The following is a 23,447-nucleotide window of genomic DNA, read 5'->3' as shown; positions in this document are numbered from 1 at the left end:
TTCATCCAGCTCTGCACCTTGTTGCCTCAGAATAGTTAGATGGTTGTTTTTGACTGGCGCAGACTCAGTGGACCAGTAGACTTCAGTGTTGTAGACTTTTATGACTCTATGACCTGACACCCATTTTCTGTCCTGCGGTGAAGTAAAGAAACATGCACAGGGAGAATGCATTGCTGAGTGAAAGTACAGGCTCACAATGGTGACTATGCATGAGTAAATTCCATATTGTCATCAATTCACCACACTACTTTGCTCATAAATAACTTAATTTTAATGCCCTTTTTTTTGAATCTCCAGGTCCCATGGACCTGATGCTGTATTCCTCAATGATGGCCAGTGCAACAGAATGGCAGAGCTGACTCAGTCACAGATGCTACACATTGCCATGCAGATAGCAGCAGGGATGGTCTATCTGGCATCTCAGCACTTTGTTCACCGTGACCTGGCTACTCGGAACTGCCTGGTGGGAGAAAACCTACTAGTGAAGATTGGTGATTTTGGAATGTCGAGAGATGTATATAGCACAGACTACTATAGGGTAAGTGAAAGTTTGTCATTTCACTATATCCCAATCATTCTTACAATCTGCGAAAATAAGTGGGATTGGTGTAGATGTGATGGTGCAGATTCAATGAGCCTAAGGCCTTCTTCTGTGTATATGACTCTGACTCTAAGCAACAAACAGGTTAAATTAACAATAAATGTTCCATAATAGTATTCTTAGCCTAGCAATGGCTTTATCTGCAACGTGCTATATGAACAGCATTTTTGGAGTCCAGAATAAGGGACTAAACTTTAAAACTACTACTCGACCATGAAGGAATGATGTCAGAAAGCACTTTATAGAATCATGGGAGAGTGAATGTAAAGAAGATGACCATTCAACTTGTTATGTTGTGCTGTCTGTCTGCTCCTACAATATTGTTTTACACAGTGGATAGTGGGAAATCTGGAACTCTTGATTGCTGAGATTTGTTTAATTAAAACTTTGAAAACAAGCATTGATAGGTTTGTTTGGCAAAGATGTTAAGAGTTATGGACAGATGGAGTTAGCTTAAAAATCAGCTTTTACCTAATCGGATAGTGGAACAGGTTGGAGCAGTTCACTGTTAGTCTTAATAAACTAGCAATGTTCTTATGTTCCTAAGATACTACAGCTTGTTACATACATGAAGATTTCCCATTGTTAATGGAAAAAACTGTCTGCAGTAGCTTATGTGACATCACCACAGTCAGGCTGACAGACCATATTTTATTCATGAATCTCACCAAATCATCATTTGAACCAACTCATTCATCACTTCAACCATCACATTTCTGATTTGCCAACTGGCAGACCTGTGTTTATTGGACTTACCAAATTCTGAATGTTGGACTGAAATACTGAATATTCTTTAGATTGCATTTTATAGCCTCTGCTAGATGCAGTAACAAAACTAAAATAACTTTTATTTAATAAAACCTCCATCTGGATCTAAAAGAGCAAAGTAAGGCACATTGGAAAAACACCAGATATGGTATGTTCACCCTTGACAGTTTTCCATTTCAAGTTAATGTTTTAGCTAATTGATGCATGCGATTATTCTTATTTGTTCCTTTGTAGGATTTAGTGGCAGAAAATCCCAACCTGAATCAAAAATGGCTATTCTGCCCCATCGTTCACTCTAATACTAACCCCTGAGTCTGGACTCTGAACAATTCTTGATTTTGAGCCACAATAGCCTCTACTTTTGTGGTTCTATAACAACAGAATCAGGAAAGAATGGAACACTGTTCATTTTAACTAACGTGATTAGAATATAATAATTATTAAAATTAGAAACAAAATAAATTGAAAATAATATCTATAAATTGTATCTGAAAAGAGGAAAGACCGGTTAACATTTGGGAATTACCCCATTTTCATAACAAAATCATAAATTTGAAGCAGACATGCTCACACTTGCATTTGAATAGAGTGAACCACAAGAGGTTGTGTCAATATCATATCTTAAATATAATGCAACACCTCAAAGTGCTTCACAGCTCATTAATAAAGAAAAATTACGCAAAAAACCTCATAGTAACATTTTGGATGATGGCTAAATGTTTGGTTAGTCAACAAAATAGGCTTTAAAAAGGAAAAACAAGAGCAGAAAAGAGAACTTTAGGGGAGGTATTGCAAAGTTTAGGGTAGGGATAGATGAGGGCACAAGCATTAATGCTGAAGTAGTGAGAATGTTCAAAAACATAAGAAAAAAAGAAGTGCAGATATCTGTGTCCTGGGCCAAAGGAGATTGTAGAGACAGAGGATTCTGGGTAATCCAAGATGGAGGACAGGGAAAAATTTTGGCTGTAAGAGCTGCTCCTTTTTTTGAGGTATTTTCAGTGTTGGAGCTGACTTCAAATTTTTGGAGCAGTAATTACTGTTTTATAAGCTGTTGCATTGTTTTGGAACTTTGGGAAAAAAAAAATCAAAACAAAAGCATGTTAAAAAAGGAGGAAGAGAGAGAGAGAAAGAGTAGATACCACGTGGGAGGTGAAGTAATGAGCAGTAATCCTGCACAGCTGTGTGACCGAGCAGTGAACCTGCATTGCTGACTGCTTCTGCTGTTTAGTAACAAGTATCTCTGGACATTGGAGTTTGTTCTAAGGAAAATAAACAAACAGTGAAATTCACAGCTGACCTTGGAGAAACCTGCGTTGGGGGCAGTTTGGTTCACAGCAGGGGAGCAGCTAAGTAGCTTATTTTTTAAAAGTATAACTTTTTTTGTAAATCTACAAAAGTGAGTCAAGTGGGTTTTTTTTTTGAATATATGTTTTACTGAGATTTGTCTCTTGATTGAACTTTAAAAATGTAAAACGTAGATACTAAGTTATCCTGGAGCAATTTTTTTAGAGCAGTAAGACTATGCTAGTTTCTAGCTCTGTAGATTGTTAAGGTATAAAGATGGCATTTAGTAGAATGATGTACTCTTTCTGTCAGATATGGGAGATTAGGGAGAATGTTGATGCTCCTGATGAATGTGTCTGCAAGAAGTGTGTTTGATTGCAAATCTTATCGGATCACATAGATCGATTGGTCTGGCAGTTAGAGGCAATGAGGAATTTACAGGAGCTGATGGCTGTTACAGGAAGGCACAAAACTGTAGATACAGTCAGGTAGATAGGTTACCTCCAGGAAAAGTAGGAGGGGTAGGCAGGCAGTGCAGGTATCTCCTGTGGCTATATTCATCTCAAACAAGAATGTTGTTTTGGAAAATGTAGGAGGTCATGAACTCTCCGGGGATAACTTCCCTGGATGTACTCCCAGGAATATCAAATCTGCATACAGCCATCATATTATTCCTAATCAAAAATACCACTCCCCCTTCTCTCTCGCCCCACTTTCTATCCTTCCTGTAGTATCTATACTCTGGAACAGTAAGCTGTCAGTCCTGCCCATCCCTGAGCCACATTTCTATAATTGCTATGGTATCCCAGCACCATGTTCCCAACCATGCCCTGAGTTCATCTGCTTTACCTGTCAGGCCTCTCGCTTTAAAATAAATACAGTTGTTCCTGCGTGCCTTGACTGTTTGACTTGCTCCCTTTCGTAACTGCAGGTTTGGAAGATTTAGCTATAGGGAGAGGCTGAATAGGTTGGGGCTATTTTTGCTGGAGCGTTGGATACTGAGGGGTGACCTTTATAGAGGTTTATAAAATCATGAGGGCCATAGATATGGTGAATTTCCAAAGTCTTTTCCCCAGGGTAGTGGAGTCCAAAACTAGAGGGCATAGATTAAAGGTGAGGGGGAAAGATTTATAAGGGACCTAAGAGGCAACATTTTCACACAGAGGGTGGTACATATATGGAATGAGCTGCCAGAGAAAGTGGTAGAGGCTGGTACAATTACAACATTTAAAAGGCATCTGGATGGGTATATGTCTAGGAAGGGTTTAGAGGGATATGGGCCAAATGCTGGCAAATGGGACTAGATTAATTTAGGATATCTTTTTGGCATGGACAAGTTGGAAGTAAGGGTTTATATCCATGCTGAACAGCTGTATGACTCTATAAGGTTCCACAATAAGATCAATCAATAGTGAAAGATGACTAAGACGCAGACTAAACCAATACTGAACAATCATTCAGAAACTGGTGACCAGACCATGCCAAATCAATGAATAAAATTAATGGACACTTAACTAATCTTGTAAATATGATGCTGTTTCTTCATTCAGCCCAAGCATGTTGTAGAACTTGGAAAGAGAGTCTTCTTTTTTAATTCTCCAGGTTGAAGTGTGATCTGGAGATTACATTATCAACTGAATTTCCTGACAGAAGTACAGAATCATAATTTAAATTCCAGGCACCAACCATTAACAAAATTCTTATTTTCCCTGCAACTAATTTGTATGATTCAGAAATCCAATTTAGCTTAAACCATAAGATCTTGGTCCAACTAAGTATGAAATCACATTGGATCCATGTTTGTTTAGACAAGGTTCACCAATTTATTGTTATCAAATCAAATATAATAGATGATTTTTTAAGTTCAGAAATATACATTATTCACAATATCTTTATATACATCCAATCACTAAAGCAGTTCGGTTGTGTACGGTAGCATATAAAGAAGCAAACAAACATTGGAGTTTGATTCTATTCATCAAATAAACCAAAGGTATATTTTACATGTGCCCCCATTTAACTTCAGCAGAAGGACCTTAAATGGTGGTCTTTCCTCACTGTGCCTTGGCAGCAGCTGTCCCAAGCTTCCTGGACCTTGGAATGTGTCAGTCTGCAACACTCGGGCAACGTCAACTCTTGAAGACCAACAAGTTTCAGGCAGACGACAGAGTGTCTTTCACCAAATTGATAGTCCCCCAAGTGCAGTCAATGTTTGTCTCGGTGTGCGTCCCAGGGAACAGACTGTAGAGCGCAGAGTCCTGCGTCATGGAGCTGCTCGGGACGAACCTCACCAAAAATGACTCCAGACTTCCTTTGCAAAGGCACATTGCAGCAGAAAATGTGTGCCAGTCTCGACATCGCACCCCAGCCCCTGCAGTTGCTTTGAGGGCAGTGTGCGGTGGTGCAGAGAGTGAGGGCTTGAACTTGAAGGATCTCACAATTAGTGCCCTTCTCAGCACTAGCCAAGTGATGTCTCGGTTCTTGTTGGAAAGTTCTGGTGATGATGTATTCTGCCAAATAACTTTGACAGTATGCTCAGGAAGCAACCCAAGGATTCACCCTTTGCTTTTCCTGGAGGTTTTTGAGGACACTATGTGCTGACCACTTCCTGATAGACTTGTGGTCTAAGGTGATTTTCTTTGCAAATTTATTAACAAAGGATAGGTGACATGGAATGGTCCAACTACTTAGAGCCTTCCACGGCCATGAGGCCAGACCCATCCTTAGCAACAGCTGGGACAGATAGAACCTTTAGTACAAAGTGATAGTGTTTGGGGGTCTATGCACAGATTGATGCCACCACAAAGGTGGCCATCAGGCTTATGGTGTTGGGCGTATTCTTCACCCCACCCCCCTTTATCCAGATTTTTGTACTTTTGCACAGTCCATCTTAGATCTCCAGATGAAGTGGAAGAAGGCTCAGGTGACTGCAAAGTATATCAGAAATGACACTTAACCAGACAGGGGACTTAGCCATTACATGTTGACATACTAACACTCAGTTGGCTGGGGAACTGTCTCTTCCCTCCTTTCAGAGCACACAACCACTGAAAAGTAGGCCTTATTAAACCTTTCCAAACTACAACCCACAACATGATTAATTATGTCATTGCATTCTGATCAGCCTCGGTGAGGAAAGGCTCACTACTAATTGGTTTAAAGGATGCATGATCAATCTTTAATTGGATCTTAAGAGTGATGGCATTAACTGATGCCGCTTCCAAGCTTTCCTGACTGGTTCTTTAAGTTGTGAATTATTACATGGTCCCTTCCTCTTCATTCTAGTTTGTTATTATTACTTTTATGATTCTTTCCTAAGATAAGAAAATAGTTTATAATATTTTCCTTCAGAAAAAGGCAATCAGGCCCCAGAGAATGATACCCTTAGGGTCATTATTTCAATTTGCATAGTCGACGTGTCCATATTAAATCAGACACTTCACAGTGGCAGTTCTTTCTTAAGACCATTTGTTAGGTGCTGTTTTTGTCACACAACAGTTGTAAATGCTTGAAATTAGTTTCTTTTTTTTTAAAGACAAGGGACATAATGAAAAGCTTGTTAATAACTTCAAAACTATATGAAACTAACACAGAAGATCACAAAGTTCTAATATAGACAGTGTGCATAAGAAGGGTGAAATAGTGAAATATTATTACGTATTCAGACAATTTATATGTGGAAGCAAAATACTGCAGAAGCTGAAATAAAAACAGAAAATACAGCAGAAAATCAGCAAGTTTTGCATTATCTGTGGCCAAGATCTTTATAGTCAGATCAGACTTGAAACATTAACTCTATTTCTGTCTGTGTAGATACCCCCAGTGCTCCAACATTGTCTGATTTATAATACGTGTATAATCCTGAGTACTAAAATTTTGAAGATAGTACAACCACAGTATTAGATTCACGATGTTTTAAAATTAACATGAATACAAAGATTAAGATTAGGTAAAATTGCCACACTTCTGCTACAAATTAAAATTGAGCCAGTGCAGAGTGTAGCTGTCATCATGATTTTCTTCCTGCAGACACTCCATCAATGCCTTTTTAGTTGCCTAATAAGGAGTTAAGCTTAATAAGGATGTTAACTCACTTTATTCAACTTTTGAAATTTGCATGATCATACAATTGCAAAATAAGTCAAACAGAAGACTCTGGCATGTGCTACCTCTATTCTGGTCAAAATCTAATGATGCCTTTCTTTGTCAAGTGAGGCTAAGCAGCGTCACATGACATTAAGGTACAGGTACTAAAATCTCCATTGGTTACAGTTAAACCAGATAATATATTAGATTAATCAATGAATATACTGTATGTGACTATAACTAAACTAAATTAATCATCAAATGTTAATTTTCCTCCTAATCCTACAAGTCACTGCCTGGGCATTTGATGCATCACATAATATGTTTGCTAATGTTTTTGGCTTTAATAACTTTCAAGTCAGATCAGTGGTGCATTGCTGAAATCTTAAGGCAAGATATCTCAGGTAGCAGAGTATAAATAATATTAGAATAGTTGTCACCATTTGTATCAGTGCTAACATGGACAGAGTTCTTAACTAGAGGCAGGCCTACACTTATAGTTTCCCCTCAGTGCCTAACTCCTAGAACTCTAATTCCTCTCTCTCTTTCTCTCCTCATTGTTTATTTGCATTCTGTCAGGTGATTCTGAGATGTTGTTGCTCTTTCTATTATGGATTTTAAATTTAAGAGCAAAGGGGTCTAAGATGTTCCACCTGAAGTGTTGCCTCCAATGCCTCCTTCTGCATTCCAAAATTAACTCTGACCTCAGTGATGTTATGAGCTGGAACTTGAAGTAGAATGTTATTGCCTATCTGTGAGATCTGTGTGGGTTGGAAGCAAAATGTAAATTTAGAGATGAGACATCACTGTGTTCTATGGTTCATTTTCAGGGCATTAACAGTGACACAATAGATTCCCATTCACAAATAGAAGTATCTTTTACTCTTCTTCCCACTTTAGTTTGATTCCTGATCTTAAGTAAATCCAAATGCTGGGTCTCTGACATCACATTGGCAGATGTAAACATCTTGTCATTCTGAAAAACACCCAATGTTTGAACTATCCCATTTGTAGTTATGCTATATCAATAAGACTGGGTGAGATGCATAAAGATGAAAATGTTATTTCAGAATCCCTATTGATTCTACATCTGACTATCTCTCTGCTGGTTTCCTCCTACAAGGGTGGTAAATACAGGACTACAGGTAGTGAACCGCCATGTACCTGTCCTCCTGTTACTAGATATGAGACCTCATTCTGTCTGGCTGTCTCAATGTCCTCCTTCCCTACAAAACATTCTCTGATCATACTACCATTTATAAAAGATGGAATTTGATTATTGTCTAAGTCATTGAGACCTGTCATAACTTGTCTTAGCATCTAGGGTCCATAAGGTTAACAAGTGATAGCTTTCAATATCCTTTTCTCCGTTGGTGTTTATTTTTGATAATTTTGTTAAATGTTTTCTTGATCTGCTAAAATACTATATCCTCATCCTTGACCATCAAAAGAATCTGAGACAATTCCTGAATTACATCTCTATCTTCCTATATATGCCCTGCTAGAACGTCTTTTAACTGTCCCCTCTTCCCCTCATTATATCTCCACATGTTCTCTATGCTGAACCTATTTCGAGCACTCTTTCCTCCTGAGGCTCCTATCCCAATCCATCCTCATAATGTTCTCTTTTCCCTCTATTTAACTCTTATGTTTACACCATCTGATTTACCTTACTCACTCCATCCTCCTCAGTTGTCCTGAGTATGATTTCTTGATATAAAATGTCTTACTATCTTCCTCACCATTTGATCATCATACATCTAATATTCTAGTGGGCACAGCACTAGAAGACAGATATCTCCAAAATATAGTATGATGGATACTATCTCATACCTTACCTGACATTGGGCACTTTTGAAGTGGAGACATATCAATTTTATTCTTACCCTTTATTGTCCTTAATTTTCACATTCCTCTCTACACCATGAATCTGTATGACTATACCTCTTGTTGCAATCAGAGTCTAAATTTTCCATTAACTCCTCATATTCCTTAAGCGTTTTGAGCCAGTTCAAGGTTCTTGTGTCTGATCCTAAATTCAGATCCTTATGTCATTTGGGGAGATGTCCATAACATTTTACACATTTTATAATCTGTGAATTTATATGTCCTATGTCCCTATTCAAGCCTTTGTATCATCTTACTCCTTCCCTGGAATAATTACATTTGACTTTTAAAGCTTTCCCATTCCAAAGCACTACATCTCCATCATCCAGAAAGGATGGATCTCACTTGCATGTTTGTAATTATAATTTATTGTAATTGCAATAGTCATATGTAGTCAAATGTTGTCTTCTTAGCTTCATTTGCAGTAGCTATCCATTCATGACCTGATCCTCAAATAGAAAGCCTTGTTGTGTGAATGATATTAATGATATCAGCAATTTTCTCAGCCCAAACATCTTCCTGGTTAACTTGAAACTGAAAGAAGTGAAGTATTTATTCTTTTGTAGTTTTCAACTGATAAGTATGGAACCACTTCAGTTTTCATTTCCACTTTGTGCCCAAATGGACCCTTCAACAGGTAAATAGCAGGATTCAGTTTGTCCATGATTGTGTGCAATCCTATTCATTTAACATCAAATGAATCTTTCTTAAGGTCAAAATCTCTCAACATCATTTGATAAATTTATGTATTATATTTTATGTTAATCTCAAATGATTTACCCATTTTATCAAAGTTTCTCTTAGGTTTTGGAGTAGATTGTAGCTCGGGTTGTGGGTGTTGAAGTTGGTTGGCTTGCCAAGCTGGTTTGTTGTTCCACAGACGTTTCGTTACCATGCTTGGTAACATCCTCAGTGCAGCCTCCGATGAAGCGTCGGTGTGTTTTCCCGCCTGGTTTTTAAACTTTGGAGTCCATTGAGCTGGATTGCCTCACTTCCGGTTTTCCTTCGTAGTGGAGTGTATACGAGGTCGAGTTCTATGTGTTTATTAATAGCTTTCTTCGTGGAGTGCTAGGCTTCTAGGAATTCCTGTGCCTGTCTCTGCTTAGCTTGTCCCAGGACGCATCATCGGATGCTGCACTGATGATGTTACACAGCATGGTAACAAAACGTCTGTAGAACAACAAACCAGCTCGGCGAGCCAACCAACCTCAAGTTTCTCTTAATTTGGTCTTGAAGTTTGCTTGCGTTTCTTGCTACTAATTTATTCACTTCAGTTACAAACTCAGTCAAACTCTAACCATTTCCAACTAAATGCCTCAATATTAATAGGGTATTCCCTTTCAAATTTAAATGCCCTGGGATTCTTATTTCCATTCAGTCATGGCCTCAAATGGGCTTACACCATGTTTTGTTATGCGAGGTCAATTGTATTGTCATTAAACAGAATGGAAGCATGTCTGTCCATTTAGTGAAGTGTTCCGTACATAACTTTATCAGCACTGTCTTTACAGTTCTATTTCCTCTCTCCATAATCTCTGAAGATTGCTGATAATGGACTATATGTAATTTCTGTTGAATCTGCAGCAATTGTTGTAAGATTGCAAAAATCTCTCTGCAACATGTGCATCCTAATCAATATCCACATGACTGGTGTACCCCACCAACAGAACACTGAGCAAAATATGAGCTGCAGTGCACGCCTTGTAAGTTTTGGTAGGAAATGCTTGTATCCATTAATAAATTGATCAATAAACACCAAAGCATATTAATAATTTCCTTGAAATTTAGTCAATGACTTTATAAAATCAATCTGGAGGTGTGTCCAAATGCATGCTTGTGACATAAGTGATGCACAATTAGACTGATAGGGGGGATTAATCTGTAAACATTAGTTCACATATTGTTCTACATACTCTTCCATCCTTGGCCACCCACCTTAGACCATGTCTAGTTATAGAAGGGACTTGGCTGTCTTTTCTGATTGTTATATCCGAAGGAGTACAATCTTATATAACACACAGACATTCAATATTATATGGAGAAAAGAAAATCTCACTAATCATTAATCTCCCAACTTGCATTTAAGTGGTAAAGTTTGACCCATATGATACTCAGTCACTTGGGCATGACTGCATGAGGGGCTCATAAGGCTGAAAATACACAGATCAGTATCAACTATTTTAAATCTCGAGAGGATCCAAAATTCCTTGAATGCTCTTCATTCCAAAAATATAGCAGAGTAATGGTTCCAAAACTGTATCTTCTGTGACACTGAACCTGTCCAATTCCCAGGTTAAGGTGACATGTCTGGTAGGACTAAGGGTCATGAACCTTACATTGGTACCTTAGTGTCATGTCACCTGACTGTTCCTGCCAAAGTAGGCCCTTAAAATACAAATGTAAAATAAATTATTGGTTGATGTGTGGAGAATGGCATTTTCCAAAGGTATGGGGTCCACTTCTATCAGGAGGTTACATAGCTGAGGTGCTTCACAATGGTGAGACAAAATATAGAACTCTTGTGTTTTCTCCACAAGTTCTGGATCTTCTACTGTCTATCCCACTCTGTGCAAATTACACGTGTTGTGAAAACAACCATTTACAACAAAGTTTTGAAGTGCTCAAAGTAACCATGGATATAATTGGTACAACCAGATATTGCTCGAAATTCAACTCACCCCATTTTCACCGCCATTGTGTCCCTTTCTCGCATAGTCCAGGAATTACAGGCCTTCTGCAATCAAAAAGCTTTTTATTGTTATAAGTTCAATGATATACTGCAGTTTTATTAGGCTAATAATATTCCATGGGATGCTCCTACTCATCTGTTTCAATGAAAACCTTGCTAAAGCAGCTTAAAAGGGAAGTTCATTATCATAATATCTAAAATGAACATTTTAATGTAATTTAAACACCTTCCCATACGCACATATTGTTATGTCTTCCAGTTCCCAATATGATGGAAATAATCACACTTTTATTTCTAGAATGCCAGAGCTTCTTCAAATACATTTCTGGCATTTCTCCATGTGGCAGCTGAATTAATACAGTGATACGCAACACATGAGCACAGCACAACTGTGAACTGCGGCACCCGGGATATAGGTTCACTGAAAACATTTTTTTGGCCTGCGATTCTAATCCTGGCTCTATCAGAAAGGCAGACTGTATCTGATATCCAATATTTCCCTTGTTGTGCAGAATTGTCAGGAGAAATCCTGACTACATCCCCATTTTCGTGGCTTAAATATCTAGCAACACAGCTGGTGACAGTGACAAACCCTGCAAAAAGCTAAGTGTGGAGTTAAGGTGGCAGTGCAATGAGGGGCCAGAGTGCCAGACAGGTAGTATGTCTGGTGGCTGGGTGCAGGATACCAGATAAGCAGAGTGCCATGTGAGTAGGGAACCATGTAAGCAAGGTGCCAAGATGCTGTGGAAGGGTGGAAGTGGGTAGGGTGCCCAGTAAGTGATGCTTTCCTTAGGGTATGTTAGGATTGGGTGGGGTGGTGTCAGATTTGATGCCGGGATGGGGGTGGTGTGAGGTTTAGCAATGGGAAAAACAGGGTGTTGGAGAGCGCGGAGATTGGGTCTGGTAGTTGGGTGGGGGCAAGTGGTGACAGGGAGTCAGATCTGATGGGTAGGAGTGTGTCTTATTAGGAAGGGAGTTCAAGGCTTTTGACCCAGCAATAGAAATGGAATGGCAGTGTAATTCAAAGTTAGAATGCTGCATGATTTGAAGGGTAACTTGCGGATAGTGGTGTTCCCATTCTGCCCCTGACATTCTAGAGGGTAAATGACCAAAAGTGTCAATAAAGGAGGTTTATCAAGTAGCTACAGTAATCTGATGAATGAAATGCACAGCTCCCATTTTGTGTTGGTGTTAAAGAGAATGAATGTTTAAGGTACTGATGGGGTCCAATCAAACAGCCTGCTTTGTCCTGGATAGAGTTCACCTTCTTGACTATTATTGAACAAGCACTAAACCAAGCAAGTGGAGAGGATCCATCACACGGGCGGCATGATGGTTCAGGGATTAGCAGTGCTGTCTCACAGTGCCAGGGACCCTGGTTCACTTCCAGTCTTGGGTGGCTGTTTGTGTGGAGTTTGCACATTCTCCCCGTGTCTGCGTGGGTTTCCCCCAGGTACTCCGGTTTCTTCCCACAGTCCAAAGATGTGCAGGTTCGGTTGATTGGCCATGCTAAATCGCCGCCAAGTGTCCAGGGGTGTGTAGGTTAGATGTATTAGTTGTGGGAAATGCAGGGCTATTGGGATAGGCTAGGGGGTGATTCTGGGTTGGATGCTCTTCAGAGAGTTGGTGTGAATATGTTGGGCTGAATGGCCTGTTTCCATACTGGAGGGATTCTATTCTGATAACTGGTGAACAGGTTTTGGGGAGTAAGGAGATTAGTTGGTTGCTACAGAATTCATGGTCTCTGACTTGCTCCAGTAGCCACAGAATTTATATGGTTGGTCCAGTTCATTTTTGATCATTGGTAGCCCCCAGGTTGTTGAGAGAGAAGGATTTGTGTGGCGCAAATGTAACTTGTTTATTAGTGCAAAACTGTGTGATATCCAGGTCTTGCTGCATTTGGACATGGATTGCTTCAGTATTTGGGGAGTCATGATTGATGTTGAGCATTGTGCAAACATCAATGAACATCCCCAGTTCTGACCTTATGACTGAGGTAAGGTCCTTGATGAAGTATCTCAAGATGGTTGGGCCCATCACACTACCTCAAGGAACTACTGAAATAATGTCATGAGGCTGAGTTGATCAACCTCTAACAAACACAGTCATCTTCTTTGTGCTAGGTTTTATTTCAACCAATAGAGAGATTTCCTCCTGATTCCCATTGAAACCAAGTTTGCTGGGATTGATTCCATACTTGATCAAATGCTGCCTTGATGCCAAAGGCTGTCCCTCTCTTCTCACTTCTTAAATTCAGTTCTTTGTCTATGTTTGAATCAAGGTTGGAGTAGCGTAAAACAACGAGTACCCTCAGAGAATCTAAACTGAGTATCAGAAACCTTTTTTTGAAAGTGACAATTGATAGATTATCAGTGACCCCCTTGTATTACTTTGCTGATGATTGAGAGTAGACTGATAAACTGCTAACTGACCGGTCTGGCAGCATCTTTGAAGGAAAAACAGAGTTAACGTTCAGTATTGAGGAAGGGTCACCAGACTTGAAATGTTAACTCTGTTTTTTCCTTCACTGATGCTGCCAGACCTGCTGAGCTTTTCCAGCAACTTTGTTTTTGTTGCTAATTGGCTGATTTGGTTTTGTGCTGCTGTTGTGGACAGGATGTACCTGAATAGTTTTTGAAATTGTTGGCCAGAGACTAGTAACAATTATTATTTACTAGAACAGCTTGGCTGGGGTTGCAGCTAATTCAGTATGTGGGCTTTTGCCTCCAGTGGGGATTTGTACATGAGAAGGTAATATTTAAGTTACTCCCACAACATAAAAACTGAATTACACCATGAAACATAGGAGCAGAAGAATGCTTTCAGCCTATCAGGTCTACTGTGTCATTCAATGAGATCATGGTTGATCTGATAATACTGAACTCCACTTTCCTGTCTTTTTGTCCCAATAAACCTTGATTCCCTTATTGGTTTAAAAAAAATCAATATATCTCTGTTTTGAATGTATTTAGCTATCCAGTCCCTACAACCCTCTGCAGTAACAAATTCCACAGATGTACTACCCTCCAAGACAATCCTTTCATAATCAAAATCAAACTAGTAAACTTTTTCTGGACTGCCTCCAATACCAGTATATCTTCCCTTAGATGAAAGAACCAAAATCTTTCATAGTTTTCCAGTTGTGATCAAACTAGTGCCTTGTATGGTTTTAGAGAGACTTCTTTATCTTTATTCTCCACTCCCTTTGGGATAAAGGACAACATTCCATTTGTCTCCCTCATTATCTGCTTGATTTGTATGCTCACTTTTTGTGATCCGTGCTGCAGCTCTCTCCGCTCAAAAGTGGGGCGAGCCATACAGAAATATTCAATAGCCATTTATTCCAACTCCTGATATCTGCATATCTTATAGCCACTGTAGTGTCTGGGCCACTACTAACACGGAGTTGGAGATCTTCATATTCTCATATCACATGCAATGATAACATGATGATTCATAAGCATGTCCCTTAAAGTTATACTGCATACTACCCAGGAGACATAACATAAGACTGGAATAACTTGGCTAGGTGTACAGCTAGTTTGGAACACAAGTCATCAGTACTTTAAGCAGAATGATGTCCGAGCCATTGAAGTACCTTCTTGATATCATCTGGAGTGACTTGAAGGCTGTGGATCTCAGGAAGAGGCTGGTATTGATCATCGTCTAGGCATTACTGGTGGAGATACTTGCAAATGCTTTAGGTGTGCCTTTTATATTGATATGCTGGGCTCCCTATTATTGAACGTAGGGATATTTGTGGAGCTTCATTGTCTGATTAATTAATTGTTTAATTATTCACCGTGATTCAGAATTGGATATGGCAAGACTGCAGAACTCAGATCTGATCCATTGCTTGTGAGATTGTCTATCACGTGCTGCTTCTGCTGTTTCATAAGCAAATAGTTTGGTGTTGCACCTTCATCAGGTTGACACCTCATTTTCAAGTATGCTGTTCTGCGCCTCGTGATGAACCAGGGTTGATTCTCCAGCTTGTTGGTGATGATGGAGTGGGGTTTTGCTGGGCCATAAAGTTAGAAACACAAACGTAGAAAATAGGAACAGGATTCAGCCCTCTGAGGCTGCTTTACCATTCAGTATAATTATGACCGATCATCAAACTCAGTATGTTGTTCCTGCTTTTGCCTCATACCCTTTGATCCCTTTTGACCTAAGAATTGTATCTCACTCTTTGAAGTCATTCAGTGTTTTGGCCTCAACTATTTTCTGTGACAGAGATTTCTACAGACTCACCACTCTCTGGGTGAAGAAATTTCTCTTCATTTCAGTCCTAAATGGCATACCCCATATCCTTAAATTATGGTCCATGGTCATCAGGAACATCTCCCTAAGTTTACCCTCTTTAGTCTTGTTAGAATTTTACAGATTGTTATCATAGAATCATAGAATGCCCACAGTATGGAAACAGGCCCTTCAGCCCAACAAGTCCATACCGACCCTCAGAGCATCCCACCCAAACCCATTCCCCCTATAACCCACCTAATCTACACATCCCTGAACACTACAGGCAATTTAGCATGGTCAATCCACCTAACGTGAACATCTTTGGACTGTGGGAGGAAACCGGAGCACCTGGAGGAAACCCACACAGACACGGGGAGAATGTGCAAACTCCACACAGACAGTCGCCTGAGGGTGGAATTGAACCCAGGCCCCGGGCGCTGTGAGGCAGCAGGTCTAACCACTGAGCCACCGTGCCGCCCGTTATGAGATCCCACTCTTCTGAACTCTAATGGATAAAATCTAAACTTTATTCTTACTCTTCATACTCTCTTCAGACTGTCTATCCCAGGAATCAGTCAGGTAAATCTTTGTTTCACTTCCTCCATAGCCGGACCATCCTTCTTAGGTATAAAGACCAATACTCTTGGTGTGGTCTCAACAAGACTCATTGCAACAAGACACCTTTGTTTCCATTCTTGAATCCTCTTGCTATGAGGGTCAAAATACCATTTGCTGCCTCACTGCCTGGTGCACCTGTACACTAGCTTTCAACAACTGGTGTACAAGGATACCCAGTTCTCATTGCACCACTACCTTTCCCAATCTATCACCAAGCAGATAATAATCCACCTTTCTGCTTGTGTTACCAATTTTGAAAACCTCACATTTATTCACATTATACTTCATCTGCCTTGCATTTGCCCATTCACCCAACTTTTCCAAATCACAATGAAGCATCTCTGCATCCTCCTAAGACTGTGATCAAATACTATTCTGCTGTTTCTTTGGTACCTCATATGCATCCAGTTTTGATTTGCTAGGTTTATTCTAAATCTAACCTTGATTTGGCTAGCTCTTCCAATCATTATCATTTTTGTTTCTAAACTAAGCGAGATTAATGTTATAATTTGCTTTCAAATATATATGACAATGGGATCTCAGGTTTTCCAGCAACTTATGTTGGGTTTTAGGTTTTCATTCTTGGATCCTGTACATTTCTATAGCTCAGGCAAGAATTTAACATGCTTGTAGAAGCTTTGACCTCCATCTACCTTGACAATAATGATGGACTTGTGTTTTCTTCCAATCAACTGCAGGTGATTTCATGTAAGCCTTGAGGTGTGTCAATCAGAGAGACAATAAGGCAAAGTGTCCTTTGTGTCTCCACTGTTTGAGGGTGTTCTCATTGTTACTGTGTCTTCACATAGTTAATGTGATGATACAATCATGATTTTCAACCCATACTATTCAGTGAATTCCTTAGCTTCTCCACAAATGAATTGGGTTCTTATATTACAGATTATTCTTTAAAGAATCCCTTGCTTGGAAAGACAGACTAGTGATTGCTGTAGCTCTTCAATCGTTCACCTTTTGGCTAAAGGGAACTTTGGGTAGTGGTCTACAACATGAGATATCATTCTTGTTTGTACGTGAATAAGTCAGTTCTCTCACTATGTCACAGTCTGAGTGGTGCTTCAGTAGCTCTCATTGGCTGTGTATTTTCTGTATTTCTGGTATACATTGCATGCAAATGTCATTTACTCGCTGTCTTTATGGATCTAGCTCTGAACTTACCCTTCCCTAGTTCCCACATGTCTTTGGAGAAGTTTCTCATGCATCATTTTGTATATGATGACTTTAGGTCCATAAGCAGAACACCAACTTCTCGTCAGGGGGAATTTTTTGGGGCCTGAGCAATGTGTGCTAACAATCTTATGAACTGCAGATTTCGCCTCATTAATATGTAGTTTGCTATCTTACCACACCGTGAGCAAATTAGATGCCAAGAATTCCCAATATGGAGCTCAGAGAGTTTACCTAACATCTGATCTCTGCTGGCTACAAAGAGCCTCCGTGCCTCTCATGACACAACATCTTAGGCACTAACCACACCCCACACACCATTTCAACAGACACCGGTGCCCATCAGTTGCCAGTCTTTAAGAAATGTCATGGCGTATCACCAATCCACTTATAATATGTTTCTGTACTTTAGTACTGTCGGTGTAATGCTGCAGTAAGGACACTTTGCGCTCAGGGACATGCACCAGACTGTATCTCAGAGCTGCGCTCTTGCTTTCTCATTACTAACTTTCAGCCTACCTGGATGCTGACAGCATCTCTGCTTTGTCTAGTCCTTCAACCAGGTGTACAGGACTTAGAGTACTGCTGTATTGCCACGCTGTTAAGTGCAGACACAAAGCGTGGTTGTCAGCAGTCCTCAGTTAAGTTAAGGGAGATAGCCTTCGTTCATGGGGTCCTGGCACAGTAAGTGAAGGACAGCCTCTGATCCAAGTCCAGGGGCTTGGACATGATCAGTCAGCTGTTCAAATTCAGGATCCTCTCCTCACAACAGGTCAAGAACCAAATGTTGGGCTATCCAGCACCTGCCTTGATTCTGTCTGCCCTATTAAGGCAGATGAAAGTGGGTGGCACAGCTGATACTTTTAGTCACAGCGCAGATGCAGAATGTCAACTTCCCTCAGGGCAAGGAATGGAGGCTCTGACACCAGACCATGCCAATCGAGTAGGCGGCACAAATGACATATATGGTTAGTGTTGTCGGTGTTAGGGTGTCTGACAGTGAGTGAGGGAAGATGTTGCAGGCAATATTGAGCATGGTAGAACTTTGGCTTTGGTGGGAGGTGGGTACAGGAGCATAAAGTTAGCATGAAGTATCGGAGAAAAGATAGTGGCACTTACACTGGCAGAGTGCGGAAGATCATTGACCTTCTCACTATAGTGCTGTGCCTTCCTCTAGATGGTAGAGACCGCACTGACCCACGTGGCAATCTCAAACCAGGTTGGCAAGATCTGGTGTCATAGCCTGCACACCTGGTCCTGACGGAAGGTGATATCCTGCCTCTGCACTTCTCCATCCTGCAGGAACTTCACATCCCAGCCCTCAAAACAAGATGCTAATTTTCTGTTATCTGCCATATCTGGAAAAGCACACTCAGTTCTTGTCCAGGTGAACAACAGCTTTCTAAAGACAGCTAGGGGTGACAGTCAATTCTGGGATATCCAGTCAATTCGAGTTGGTCTGGGTATGGCAAGTGTTACAGTGGGGGTGGAATCAGATGAGAGAGATTCCATGGGGACAGGGTACGTAATAATAAATAAGGCAAATTTAGTAAGATGCAGTGAGAAAACCCACAATGCCTCGCAGAGAGAAGGCCACCATGAAACTCAATAGAACTGACAGCCAAAAACAGTAAGATTCACCCATTATCTCCGATAGACCAATGTATTTTGCAGGCTGTCCTTGTGATATCTTATCAGGCTCACGGAATTGCACAATAAATGAACATTTGCAACTCTTGCAACTCTTCAACGTTGATGATTTAATCTCTAATTGAACTCCATTTTATTGTGTTAATTTTACTGGATGATGGATCCTTAGACCGAGATGTTTCATCTTATGTTTTACTGAGATAAACTGCAGCTTATCATAACTGCTCAACTGTCGGATTGCATGGCCATCTGTTTCAGTGATGTAGACAAAGCAGTTATTACTTTTTCCCTTTCTGTCCCTCTGATTTGCGTTGTTCCTAGCTGTTGAATCTCAATGCCTTCCCATTTACTGTCAACGGAATGTTGCTCCTTTTTAATGTGCCTTTCGCTGGGTATCCATTTACGCACACATTTTCGGGAATGATTTTCTCATTATGTTATGATCCCAGACCAGATTTCCAAATTTATTATGATCCTAGAGCACACCGCTCAATTATGTTATGATCTGGTTGGTGACCAGTAACTTTTTACTTTTCAAGTAGACAAAAGGTGAGCTCTTAATGACTTCTAGGAGAATAAATTCATAGGATTTCAAGGTTTTGAATAAACAGCAATAAACTCTTATCTACAGCCTTAGAATAATAACATAATCTGCACTACATGTATAACTTATTTCTAACCCCCAGAATTAACATGTAGTAAGCATTGATAGTAGACTGTGATTGAACACCGCATAGCATACATCAAACAATAAATATGATCATGAAAGATCCTATGGATCACTCAACAGCTTCCTCCAAATATTAATAACACAGTGGTTCATCAAATGTCTTTAAACTTTATAAGAGATAACAATTCTTCCCTTTTGATGATTTAGCTGTGAAATTCCCTTTCAATTGCTGTCCTGTCATGGGCTGCCCTCAATGACTGCTCTTGTTCTGGTCAGTCACCCTCCTGTCCTGGGATCACACTCCCCTGTACTCTGAATCTGCACTCGAGTACACAGTCACAAGGGAAACTCCAGCTCTTCATCAACAGCTTCACTGAACCAGTCCTAGTTTATCCCCAAGATCCAAACTTTGCTCAGTTACATCAAGCAAACACTGCTAGTGCATTTTACCCCTGCTCTCTCAGCTGCGCTGAAGTATTAACACTCTCAACCTTCTTCCAAATCCCTCACAGCTTTACCCAAGCAGAAACAGTGACCTTCCTACTTTCTCTGCTCCCAAGGACTTCCTCTGACTACTGGCTCCAACCCTTACCTTTCCACTAATTCCTATAACAAACAGCACAGAGCCAACCAACTGCTCACCAAGCTCCTCTTTCCAGAATCTGTATAATTCAACTGTTTTCCCAGTAGTACAGCTAACTTGACCCACTCCTAAACTGAGTCTACTTCTCCTTCTCCAACAAAATGTGTCCCTGAAGCTTCATTTCACTGACCCCTGAACAGTCCTGAGTGACCAATTGCAAACCTTGCATTAAACACCACCCTTGTTGCTGGGCAGAACTGAATGTTGCTCAGTTGGAATAGTGTGCTCTGAGTGTTACATTTTACAGAGAACATCGGCTATTTTATTTCAGTAGGAAAGAAATGGATAAAACCAGAGAATTTCATCATGAGTCTGAGCCAGATGATGTTATTCTGTGCTCCAATATCAGTCTCATCATTCAGATCCATGCTTGTTGGCTTATTTCTCACCTTCTTCCTGATCTGAAATATTGTGTGAATTTATTTTCTCTGAAATCCTTCACCTTCAGCCATTTCATGCATTTCTAAGCCAGTTGTGTCCTTAATCTAATCATTGATTATGGAAATGGACATTATGGTTCCTTTCATTTCTTAGCTGCCCTGTTGTTCCATCTCTTGTAACTTGTCTACCATCTTCTTTTGTAGTTCAGCAGAACTTTGCCTTTCCATAAAGTATGCCGTTCAATCCATATGCGGGATAGTTTCTTATGTCTTAAGCTCATGAACATCCACAGCTCCTACACGTTTTTCTCACTGTCTGAAATGCCTTCTTTTTGGTTGCTTCACTGTATCAATTCTGCTATCTTTTTCTTGACCTTACTTCAAAGTTAGTTTAGTTAGTCAACATCTTCATCTGTTTGCTCATTACTTCATATTCTTTGGCAGTGTCTAAAACCTGCACTATTTTGAACTTGTCTTCTCTGATAAAATCTTTTTGTACTTCAGGAAGTGTAGAGCCCCAGATGACCTGATCTAGCAGTGATCCCTGTAGAGACAGACAACGTTTTAAAAGAAATCTGAATTTCTAATTAAAGCTTAACAATTTAATGCAACAAAATTTGATGAATTAAGATTTTTACTGCAATAATTTACCAATAACACTTACTTAATCACATTTGATAGGCAACATATTTTGAATTACACAAAAAGGTCCCCTTTTATGCATATCACTCATTACGCCCTCCAGAGAATCACAGTCCTCATAGCAAACGGTCCACAATTGCTGTCAACTTTCAATGGGTTTGCATTTCCCTATTTTGTTAAGTGGTTACTCGAGTAACCACTTTGGGCACTTCACGTAATTTTTGCAGCATTTCATATATAAGAATCATGTCTTTTTATTTTTGTGTTTTTAAAAACTGGAGATTGAAATGAGAGAGAATTTTTTTTAAAGACTAATGTTTAAAAGAGTGGCTGCAGTTCTGAAAGCAAGTAACCGTTGTAGGCAGGCATTGTAAACAACTGTTTGAACAAGCAGTACTTGACGTTCAGATTGCAAACGGTCTGGAGCCGAGGGTGTGTATACTTTTATATTTATTTGAAGGATATGGGTGTCGCTGGCTGGCCAGCGTTTATTGCCCATTTTTAGTTGCCCTTGAGAAGGAGATGGTGAGCTGCCGCCTTGAAATGCAGCAGTCCATATGCTGTAGGTAGATCCATAATGTCCTAAGGGAGGGAATTCCAGGATATTGACCAAGTGACAGTGAAAGGACTGTGATATATTTCCACAGTCAGGATGATGAGTGGCTTGGACAGGAGCTTGCAGTTGATAGTGTTCCCATGTATCTGCTACCCTTGTCCTTCTAGATAGAAGTGGTCTTGGGTTTGGAAGAAGCTGTCTGAGGATCTTTGGTGAATTTCTACAGCGCATCTTGTAGGTCTGTCAACTAGTGACAGTTATCAATGACAGAGACCTTATGCTTGCCAACAACTGTTATTGATTCTTGGATGACTGAACAGTTTGGAGCTGGAAACGGGTAAGAGAGACAGAGGAGGGAAAAACATGCACAAGTCTTCTCCCAGCCCATAAGCTGCCTGTTTTTGGCAGTCAAAAAAATCCATTTAAACCTGAAGAAAACTAGTTACCTTTCCTGCTGCAAGCTGTAACTTTTGAACTGACAAATCAGAGACATTTTCCAAGTGTAGCCAGTTACTGGGTATTTCTTGCACACCAGTGGAAGACCATCTGAACAACAAGGTTTCTGGCCAGTGAAGAAAAATCATTTCAACATCAGTACTGAGAAGCAAAAAATACTGAACTGGCATTCCAGTTCATCTATCTCTGCTAGTAACCTATCTTTTGTGTGAGTGTGAGAGTGTGTGAAAAAGGGAGGGGGATTTGTAAGGCAATTGAAGTTTCAGTTATTAATGTTATGTCAATGGTTTATATGTTTACCTGTAGATATAGTCTAGTTACTTGCAATGAATAACAATTCTTGTTTAGTGCAGAAACCTGGTCCATGTTTCCAATTAACTTTGGTCTGAAAGTCGGATAAATTGAGGTACTGTGCATACTTTTAAAAAAACTTTAACATTTGGTACAACTTCAGAAATAATAGGGCTTGCTAGCCTATTGAGTTGTAACACCTTACTCTTGTAGCAGCAGTAAATCACCATACATTTGATTCTTCCCCTCATCACAGCAGGAAGAATCCCACAGAGTTCTTAGATAGCTGTGGGATACATCTGTTCTATCAGAGACTTGCAGCCATCCATGGTAGTTTGCATTTGCAAAGGCAGGCTTTCTCTTCTCTGCCCACCACACAAAATTGTCATTTGTCTATATTTATCCATTGATCTGTAGGGAAGCCTATGTGCTGATGTTTTCAAAGGCTTCCTCTACATAAAACTTTCAACAGGCTCACTTGATTCCTGCATTGAAATTCATGTCAGTAGATTTGATGATTTGAGTTTGGGCTGGAGAGGTGGTGTTGAATTTTACGAAGATTTTATCTCTGTTTCTGCTGTCAGCTTCACTCAGCCCTAAGCTATTAAACAAATGTAACTCTTTCTCTCCTGCCCACAAAATAACATACCTGACCTTTTTTACTTTCCCAGGTCCTTTTAGAAACCAACTGAACGCTAGCCTGTACTTTTGTTTAAACTTCTCAAATGCCTCTCCAATATCAGTGTCCGAATTCTGAGCTGAAGCTGTGTGTTCATTTCTGCAATGGTGATCATTT

General features: G+C 40.0%; 1 protein-coding gene across 1 annotated transcript in view; it reads left to right on the top strand.

Annotated features, from left to right (window-relative positions):
• Window positions 1–23,447, top strand: part of ntrk2a (neurotrophic tyrosine kinase, receptor, type 2a) — a 227,657-nt gene that overhangs the window by 163,277 nt on the left and 40,933 nt on the right. Inside the window, exon 15 of the mRNA XM_048595207.1 lies at window positions 298–538. Coding sequence (XP_048451164.1) covers window positions 298–538 — 241 coding nt within the window. The remainder of the gene's footprint in view (window positions 1–297; window positions 539–23,447) is intronic.

The sequence above is a fragment of the Rhincodon typus genome, chromosome 3 (genome assembly GCF_021869965.1).
Source record: "Rhincodon typus isolate 14 chromosome 3, sRhiTyp1.1, whole genome shotgun sequence".
Lineage (NCBI taxonomy): Eukaryota > Metazoa > Chordata > Chondrichthyes > Orectolobiformes > Rhincodontidae > Rhincodon > Rhincodon typus.
Note: the sequence above shows the minus strand (reverse complement) of the source record. Positions and strands in the feature narration are given on the sequence as shown.